The sequence below is a fragment of the Oncorhynchus keta genome, chromosome 11, assembly GCF_023373465.1.
Source record: "Oncorhynchus keta strain PuntledgeMale-10-30-2019 chromosome 11, Oket_V2, whole genome shotgun sequence".
Taxonomy (NCBI): domain Eukaryota; kingdom Metazoa; phylum Chordata; class Actinopteri; order Salmoniformes; family Salmonidae; genus Oncorhynchus; species Oncorhynchus keta.
Genome location: NC_068431.1, coordinates 19,041,535 through 19,051,705, shown reverse-complemented (window position 1 = coordinate 19,051,705; position 10,171 = coordinate 19,041,535). Strand labels below are relative to the sequence as shown.

The 10,171-nt window shown below is 40.8% G+C and overlaps 1 protein-coding gene across 1 annotated transcript in view; it reads left to right on the top strand.

The window, feature by feature from the left end:
• Nucleotides 1-9: 9 nt before the first annotated feature.
• LOC118389862 (oocyte zinc finger protein XlCOF6.1-like) overlaps nucleotides 10-10,171 on the top strand; it is a 31,044-nt gene continuing 20,882 nt past the window's right edge. Inside the window, exon 1 of the mRNA XM_035779791.1 lies at nucleotides 10-328. Within this exon, the coding sequence (XP_035635684.1) occupies nucleotides 136-328 (193 nt within the window). The 5' untranslated portion in view covers nucleotides 10-135. The remainder of the gene's footprint in view (nucleotides 329-10,171) is intronic.

Below are 10,171 nucleotides of genomic sequence, written 5' to 3'. Positions count from 1 at the left end.
TTGATCACATGACGATGTTCGTGGTTGAGGTCACGTGGTCTTGGGTACATTTTGTCTGAGGTTTTTTTCTCCATACGTAGCCAGTCTACTAGCTAGAAGTGGTCAAGTCTTTTACATTAATTAGGTCTTGCAAAAATGTCCAAACTACAGTTGTTGAATGGGTTTCTTACCAAGCGACTAACCGCGGTTGCCGTGGAGATATACGTAGAAGTAGAAAAAACGATAACAGAATACCAGGACGAAATTTCCAGTTCAAAGGAGGAGATCAAGCGTTTACGACGGCTGCTTGATTTGGTTTTCAATCCGGAGATAAAATTACATCAATCAGGTTTGTAGCAACTACTGTGTCGAGTCATGGTTGACCCTAATGGCCAAAATGACCGTTTATCGTGCTATGGTTGCAGCCATGGGGAGAAAGTGGGATTGGGAATAACGGTTCCCCAAACATTGTGTGCTATGGTTGCAGCCATGGGGAGAAAGTGGGATTGGGAATAACGGTTCCCCAAACATTGTCCCTGTAAACCGGGGTAAAGACAGTTTCAGGTTGGATATTCGACGGATATTCGCCTGTAGTTTTCCTTACGTCCACCAACAGCAGTTAGGGACCATCAACATAGTGACAAATCAAATTTGTCAAATTTCAATAGCTCTTTAACCATTACTCCTAACACTTTCAAAACTGGTTGTAGCTAACCCGATGGCACAGGCACACATTGCACACCCTTTAGTTTGTCCGTTTTCATCTCACATGATTTTACATTAATTTTTAAAATGTACAACTTCAATAGCTCCTTGGTCATGTGACCTAGTGACCTCAAACACGTTTCAGAATATCCACTCAGTGGCCCTACACATTGCACACCCTTTAGTTTGTCTATTTTCATCTCACATGGTTTTACATTGAAGCCAGTTGAGAGCAAGTTCTCATTTACAACTGTGACCTGGCCAAGATAAAGCAAAGCAGTGTGACAAACACAGAGTTACACATGGAATAAACAAACGTACAGTCAATAACACAATATAAAAGTCTATACAGTGTGTGTAAATGAAGTAAGATTAGGGAGGTAAAGCAATAAAGTCCGTAGTGGCAAAATAATTACAATTTTGCAAATTAACACTGGAGTGAGATGTGCAGAAGATTAATGTGCAAGTAGAGATACTGTGGTGCAAAAGAAAATATATATATAAAATATAAAGCAATATGGGGATCAGGTAGTTGGATGGGCTATAATACAGATGGGCTACGTACAGGTGCAATGATCTGTAAGCTGCTCTGATAGCTGATGCTTAAAGATAGTGAGGGAGATATGAGTCTCCAGCTTCAGTGATTTTTGCAATTCGTTCCAGTCATTGGCAGCAGAGAAATGGAAGGAAAGGCAGCCAAAGGAGGAATTGGCTTTGGGGGTGACCAGTGAAATTATACCTGCTGGAGCGTGTGCTACGAGTGGGTGCTTCTATGGTGACCAGTGAGCTGAGATAAGGCGGGACTTTATCTAGCAAGGACTTAGATGACCTGGAGCCAGTGGGTTTGGCAACGAATATGAAGCGAGGGCCAGCCAACAAGAGCATACAGGTCGCAGTGGTGGGTAGTATATGGGGCTTTGGTGACGAAACTAATGGCACTGTGATAGACTGCATCCAATTTGCTGAGTAGAGTGTTGGAGGCTATTTTGTAAATGACAATCGCCGAAGTCAAGGATCAGTAGGATAGTCAGTTTTACGAGGGTATGTTTGGCTGCATGAGTGAAGGATGCTTTGTTGCTAATAGGAAGCAGATTCTAGATTGAATTTTGGATTGGAGATGCTTAATGAGTCTGGAAGGAGAGTTTACAGTCTAACCAGACACCTAGGTATTTGTAGTTCTCAAACAAAAGAGAGGTTAATACACAAAGAGCAAGTGAAACACAGCAACCTACAGACATGGCATTTACAGAGAGATTGCGCTCCAGAGCAAACTACTGACAGGGTTTTTAAACCAAGGGAAAGGAACTGTGATTGGGTAGGAAACGGGAGGAGGTGTGTCTTCTGATTGATGATTGGATTGGTGACTGATTGGGGAGTGATGATTTTCACCTGTGAGGGGAGAAGGAGAGAAAAGAACACAGGATACACACACATACAGGATACACACACAGGATACTGGTATCCGTAACATCCACATATTCTAAGTCAGAACCGTCCAGAGTAGTGATGCTAGGCGGGTGGGCAGATGCGGGCAGCGATCGGTTGAAGAGCATGCATTTAACTTTTTAACTTGCATTTTACTTGCATTTATGAGCAGTTGGAGGTCACGGAAGGAGAGTTGTATGGCATTGAAGCTCGTTGGGAGGTTAGTTAACACAGTGTTCAAAGAAGAGCTAGATGTATACAGAATGGTGTGGTCTGCGTAGAGGTGGATCAGAGAATCACCAGCCGCAAGAGCGATGTCATTGATGTATACAGAGAAAAGAGTCGGCCCGAGAATTGAACCCTGTGGCACCCCCATAGAGACTGGCAGTGGTCTGGACAACAGGCCCTCCCATTTGACACACTAAGCTTATTTAAGATGGTGAGGAAAGCACTTTTAAAGAACAAACAGGCATCCTCTACTGGCGGAATGAGGTCAATATCTTTCCAGGATACCCGGGCCAGGTCGATTAGAAAGGCCTGCTCGCAGGAGTGTTTTAGGAAGCGTTTGACTGTGATGAGGGGTGGTCGTTTGACTGCGGACCCATTACTGACGCAGGCAATGAGGCAGTGATCGAGGACAGGTTGGTTAGGATGATATCTATGAGGGTGCCCGAGTTTACGGATTTGGGGTTGTACCTTACCTGGTAGGTTCCATGATAATTTGTGAGATTGAGGGCATCTAGCTTAGATTGTAGGATGGCCGGGGTGTTAAGCATATCCCTGTTTAGGTCACCTAACAGTACAACCTCTGAAGCTAAATGGGGGGCAATTAATTCACATATGGTGTCCAGGGCGCAGCTGCGGGCTGAGGGGTGGTATGTAACAAGCGGCAACAGTGAGAGACTTTTTTCTGGAAAGGTGTATTTTTAAAAGTAGAAGCTCAATCTGTTTGGGCACAGACCTGGATAGCATGACTGAACTCTGCAGGCTACCTCTGCAGTAGATTGCAACTCCACCCCCTTTGGCAGTTCTGTCTTGGTGGAAAATATATACACATACATAGGGGCATTTTTTAGCTATTATTTTACCACTCAGAATCCAGAATGGAAATGACAATGAGGCCAGCATAGGATGTAATACACCCTTACAACAATCTACTTTTTGATCTTCTTGACTTCTTATCTGGTAAACTTCTACTATGTGTCAAGAAAAGAGCCCCAATTAGGGGTTAGTGTACTCCAGAAAAAAAAAAGGTCTGGTTTAGATGAAAAACTATTTCTCTGTGTCCCTGTTCGTAGGGGCATGAGAGACTAGTCAGTGGTAGAATTGAGTTGGCACTTTATTGGCCCAAGCACCCATAGACCCACAGGGTTGAGTTTACTCATGGACAGTAATTAGTAATATAGGGTCAACCAAAAACACTTGGCTGATGGTTCATGCAGATACTGGGGAAGCAATATAGAAATGTATTGACCCCTTAAATGATTTTAATATTAAATGACCTATATCACAACCCTCATACCTCTTCACAAAAATGTACCTAAATCAATTTTGGGAAAAGGATTTTACTCACAAAAGACCATTTTCCCAGCTAGAGATAGTAGGCAATGCATCAAATAACTATTTTCATCAGAAAAACATACCCTCAAATGCAATATTGCATTTTGTAAGTTGTCTGCAGGTGTCTTGTTGTGAATACACTCAAATATCAAGTTATCAGGTTATGTAAACTGCGTTCTAATACTCAACGTAGAAGGATTTGTCTTAATGTACAGTATATGAAAGTGATGCTATGAAAAGGATTCTTTCATGTTATCAAGCTCACTGTGACCTTCAAATCACTGCCTATTACTGTGATTAAAAAGAGCATATGAAACACTGTTTTTCATGAGGCCTACCTGTGCTCCTTCCTTTAAGCACTTCTGTTTGAACACCTCTTCTGTCCTTGATCCATACCACATACAGCCATTTGCGGATCTTTTCAGTGTCCATGTGAAATATAGTTATCGCGAGGATGGAACATTTTGTTGACTTAATTAATATTATTTATTAATACCCATGTAAAATGAAGGCCTGCAAAGCTTACATATTTAATTCTAATAGCATGATATGAAAGGAGACACACATCAGAGCGTGCGATATGAAGCTATAGTCAGTGGACATTCTGAACCTTGTTTGAGGTCAGTATGTCACATGACCAAGGAGCTATTGAAATTCTACATTTTGAGAAATACATGTAAAACCATGTAAGATGAAAATGGACAAACTAAAGGGTGTGCAATGTGTAGGCCCACTGAGTGGAAATTCTGAACCTTGTTTGAAGTCACACATGACCAAGGAGCTATTGAAACTTTAAATATAAAAAAAATTCATGTAAAATCTTGTGAGATGAAAATTGACAAACTAAAGGGTAATATAGAAGGGTAGTCAGTGGACATTCTGAACCTTGTTTGAAGTCAGTCAGAAATTTGAATGTAAAAAAAGTTTGTACTTTGTTTATGCTCCCTAACTATTTAAACTTGTAATACAAAATGCAGCTCACATTTCCACATCTTTATTAGCTTTGGAAAGTGAATGAATGTCCAAATCGTGAAAATAAGACCTGTGCAATGTTGTACGTAATTTTTCCAACATCATGAGACTTATTTGGAATCTGTGGCTCAAGTGGTTTGAAAGCGCAAATATCCATCGAATATCCAATTTGAAACTGTCTTTACCTCGGTTCCCTGGAAATAGCATTCTTTCCTTCAGAAAATCGCTCATCTGACACCGTAATTTAAGATTGGTGAAAACAATGTTTTCACCTATATCCACTCATTTACAGATTACCTAATGTAAGGGAGGAATTTATTAAGCTAGCACAATAAATTGACAAGACTTATTTTCAACCAAAACATGTACCGGATTGTGCGAGACAGTCTTACATTTTATCAACAAATTCAAACAACAACTCATTTAGATGTTTTTTTGTTGTTTTCAGTCAGATATTTCATCGCTTGCAGTCACGTTGTGTTTATGAAAATACATTTCTAATGATGTGTTAGCATAAAGCCCCACTGGTGTCGTGGAGAATTGTTTCAGAAATATAATACTCTCAGAAGAACTTTGTGAATTCAATGTAGACTTTAATACAAGTTATTAAGAGCCGTGCTGGTCCGCGGAACAGCCGCCCCTTCTTAGCACTGGCTCTGCTTTTATACATACATAGTATTTGTGTACATCACATATGTAAATAAAGTTACTCCCCCTTAGTATCTGCTTTTGGTTACAACGATGGCAGAACTCTTTCCATGTTCTAAAAATAATGTATGTACTGCATGCTTATGTTTTACGTGTTAGTCATCAGTTATCTTGCCTACATCTTTCTTCCTGTATCCTGCTGACCACAGCACGTTCAGCTGTCATGAATGCACGTATGGTCTTGGTTAATGTATTATTTCAAAAATAGAGTATGGTCTGGGTGTCATATGGCCTGGATATCATCTTCTCTTAATGTGCATGTCCTTGCTACTTCAGCCTAGCAGCCAAACCTATCTACATGCAATGCTGAGCTTTCCTCAATGGTTCGCTCCAACACTGGTGATCAATGTTTTCTCGAAACTGGGTGCGCAGTTCCGCTGGGACTGCAGCACAGAAGAAATATCAACCTGCACAGAGAAGCACGAGATTGAATTGAACTCCCCCTTAGTTAATAACATTTCTCTTTACTGTGGGAGTTGTGATCGAATTAACAATATTTGACACTTTCAATGCAACATACCGAAACAACTATAATGATATTCAATAGGCTACATCTGTTGGTACAGAAATTAAGAGGGAGTTTGCCAAAAGGCACCTAAAGGGCTCTCAGACCATGAGAAACAAGATTCTCTGGTCTGATAAAACCAAGATTGAACTCTTTGGCCTGAATGTCAAGCATCACGTCTGGAGGAAACCTGGCACCATCCCTACGGTGAAGCATGGTGGTGGCAGCATCATGCTGTGGGGATGTTTTTCAGCGGCAGGGACTGGGAGACTAGTCAGGATCGAGGGAAAGATGAACGGAGCAAAGTCCTTGATGAAATCTGTTCGAGATCGGCCCAATCTGAGAAGATTCATCTTCCAATAAGACAAGCACACAGACAAGACACCTCCTAATCTCCTTGAGTGGCCAAGCCAGAGCCTGGATTTGAACCTGAACGAACATCTCTGGAGAGACCTAAAAACAGCTGTGCAGCAATTCTCCACATCCAACCTGACAGAGCTTGAGAGGCTCTGCAGAGAACAATGGGAGAAACTCACGAAGTACAGGTGTGCCAAGCTTGTAGTGTCATACTCAAGAAGACATGAGGCTGTAATCGCTGCCAAATGTGCTTAAGCAAAGTACTGAGTAAAGGGTCTGAATACTTATGTAAATGTGATATTTCTGTTTTTATATTGTTAATACATTTGCAAACATTTCTAAAAACCTGTTTTTGCTTTGTCATTATGGGGTATTGTGTGTAGATTGAGGGGGAAGCAATTTCATCAATTTTAGAATAATGCTTCAACGTAACAAAATGTGGAAGAAGTCAAGGGGTCTGAATACTTTCCAAATGTGCTATACATTTTTATTTTTTACAAGATCTCATTTACAACTGCGACCTGGCCAAGATTAAGCAAAGCAGTGCGACAAAAAGCAACAAGAGTTACACATGGGAGAAACAAATATACAGTCAATAACACAATAGAAAAATATATATACAGTGTGGGCAAATGGAGTAAGGAGGTTAGGCAATAAATAGGCTAATAGTAGCGAAGTAATTACAATTTAGCAAATTAACACTAGAGTGATTGATGTGCAAGTAAAAATACTGGTGTGCAAAAAAAGTTAATAAAAACAATATGGGGATGAGGTAGGTAGTTGGATGGGCTGTGTACAGCTGTAGCGATCGGCAAGCTGCTCAGACAGCTGATGCTTAAAGTTAGTGAGGGAGATATGTCTCCAACTTGAGCAATTTTTGCAATTCGTTCCAGTCATTGGCAGCAGAGAACTGGAAGGAAAGGCGGTCAAATTAGGTGTTGGTTTTGGGGATGACCAGTGAGATATGCCTGCTGGAGCGCGTGCTACGGGGTGGGTGTTGTTATGGTGAGCAGTGAGCTGAGATAAGGCAGAGCTTTACCTGGCAAAAACTTATAGATGACCTGGAGCCAGTGGGTCTGGTGATGAATATGTAGCGAGGGCCAGCCGAGGAGAGCATACAGGTCGCAGTGATGGGTGGTACAGTGGGGCAAAAAAGTATTTAGTCAGCCACCAATTGTATAAGTTCTTCCACTTAAAGATGAGAGAGGCCTGTAATTTTCATTATAGGTACACTTCAACTATGACAGACAAAATGAGAAGGAAAAAAATCCAGAAAATCAAATTGTAGGATTTTTTATGAATTTATTTGCAAATTATGGTGTAAAATAAGTATTTGGTCACCTACAAACAAGCAAGATTTCTGGCTCTCACAGACCTGTAACTTCTTTAACCTCTTGCTCCTACCTGGCACGCATCTAGACATCTGGAAATGCAAATGCACTACGCTAAATGCTAATAGTACTAGTTAAAACTCAAACGTTCATTAAAATACACATGCAGGGTATTGAATTAAAGCTACACTCGTTGTGAATCCAGGCAACAAGTCAGATTTTTAAAATGCTTTTCGGCGAAAGCATGAGAAGCTATTATCTGATAGCATGTAACACCCCAAAACACCCCCGCAGGGGACGTAAACAAAATAATTAGCATAGTCGTCGCTACACAAACCGCACAAATAAAATATAAAACATTCATTACCTTTGACCATCTTCTTTGTTGGCACTCCTAGATGTCCCATAATCACTATTGGGTCTTTTTTTTTATTAAATCGGTCCATATATAGCCAAGATATCGATCTATGAAGACTGTGTGATAAACAAAAAAAAATAGCGTCTTATAACATAACGTCATTTTTTAAAATGAAAAAAGTCGATGATAAACTTTCACAAAACACTTCAAAATACTTTTGTAATGCAACTTTAGGTATTAGTACACGTTAATAAGCGATCAAATTGATCACGAGGCGAAGTATATTCTTTAGCTGTCCGTCTGTAAATAATGTCCGGGTAAATCTCAACCAAAATATCCGGTCGGAGACCGGAAGAAATGCGCTGCCTTGCGTCTGTTTGACCAAGAAACAAATAGTAGGTGTGGAAGCTGTAGGTATTGCAACCTCAGCCCCATTAAATGTGGTTCACCTTTATCAATAGGTACAAGTCGCGCATGGATATATTTTTCCATTTTCAGTGATCAGATTTTCCTGCACTTTTCGATGAAACGCACGTTCTGTTATAGTCACAGCCGTGATTTAACCAGTTTTATAAACGTCTGAGTGTTTTCTATCCACACATACGAATCATATGCATATACTATATTCCTGGCATGAGCAGCAGGGCGCTGAAATGATTTTTAACAGAATGTTCGAAAAAGTAGGGGGTAGGAGTAACAGGTTAAGAGGCTCCTCTGTCCTCCACTCGTTACCTGTATTAATGGCACCTGTTTGAACTTGTTATCAGTATAAAAGACACCTGTCCACAACCTCAAACAGTCACACTCCAAACTCCACTATGGCCAAGACCAAAGTGCTGTCAAAGGACACCAGAAACAAAAGTGTAGACCTGCACCAGGCTGGGAAGACTGAATCTGCAATAGGTAAGCAGCTTGGTTTGAAGAAATCAACTGTGGGAGCAATTATTAGGAAATGGAAGACATATAGTGGGGCAAAAAAGTATTTAGTCAGCCACCAATTGTGCAAGTTCTCCCACTTAAAGAGATGAGAGGCCTGTACTTTTCACAGGTACACTTTACCTATGACAGACAAAATTAGAAAAAAAATCCAGAAAATCACATTGTAGGATTTTTAATGAATTAATTTGCAAATTATGGTGGAAAATAGGTATTTGGTCAATAACAAAAGTTTATCTCAATACTTTGTGTTGGCAATGACAGGGGTCAAACGTTTTCTGTAAGTCTTCACAAGGTCTTCACACACTGTTGCTGGTATTTTGGCCAATTCCTCCATGCAGATCTCCTCTAGAGCAGTGATGTTTTGGGGCTGTTGCTGGGCAACACGGACTTTCAACTCCCTCCAAAGATTTTCTATGGGGTTGCGATCTGGAGACTGGCTAGGCCACTCCAGGACCTTGAAATGCTTCTTACGAAGCCACTCCTTCATTGCCCGGGCGGTGTGTTTGGGATCATTGTCATGCTGAAAGACCCAGCCACGTTTCAGCTTCAATTCCCTTGCTGATGGAAGGAGGTTTTCACTCAATTTTTTATTTATTTTTAAAGTCTCATCGCGCGCTAGCGACTCCTGTGGCGGCCGGGCGCAGTGCACACTAGCCAGGTCGCCAGGTGCAACGGTGTTTACTCTGACACATTGGTGCGGCTGGCTTCCGGGTTGGATGCGGGGGGCAGTATTTGGTGACGGGGCAGTATTTTCACGTCCGGATGAAATACATGCCCAAATTCAACTGCCTGCATCCCCAGAAGATAAGATTTGCATATTATTAGTTGATTTGGATAGAAAACACTGAAGTTTCTAAAACTGTTTGAATCATGTCTGTGAGTATAACAGAACTTATTTAGCACCGAGCACAAACCATTCAGATGTTTATTTTATTTTTTATGTCACTCTCTTTTCAATGGGTTTTCTCTGGGAATCCAGATTTATAAGGGACCTTATTGCAGTTCCTATCGCTTCCACTGGATGTCAAGTCTTTAGAAATTGGCTGAGGTTATTCCTTTTGTAATGAAGAAGTACGGCCATCTTGAACACGGGTCACTTGAAGTGTACTGTTAGATAGAGGCGCGTGACCAGAAAGCATTCTTCAGTTTGTTTTCTTCCTGTATTGAACATAGATCATCCCGTCTTCAATTGTATTGATTTATTTACGTTAAGAATTACCTAAAGTTGTATTTCAAAAGTAGTTTGAAATGTTTTGGCAAAGTTTACAGGTAACTTTTGAGATATTTTGTAGTCACGTTGAGTAAGTTGGAACCAGTGTTTTTCTGGATCAA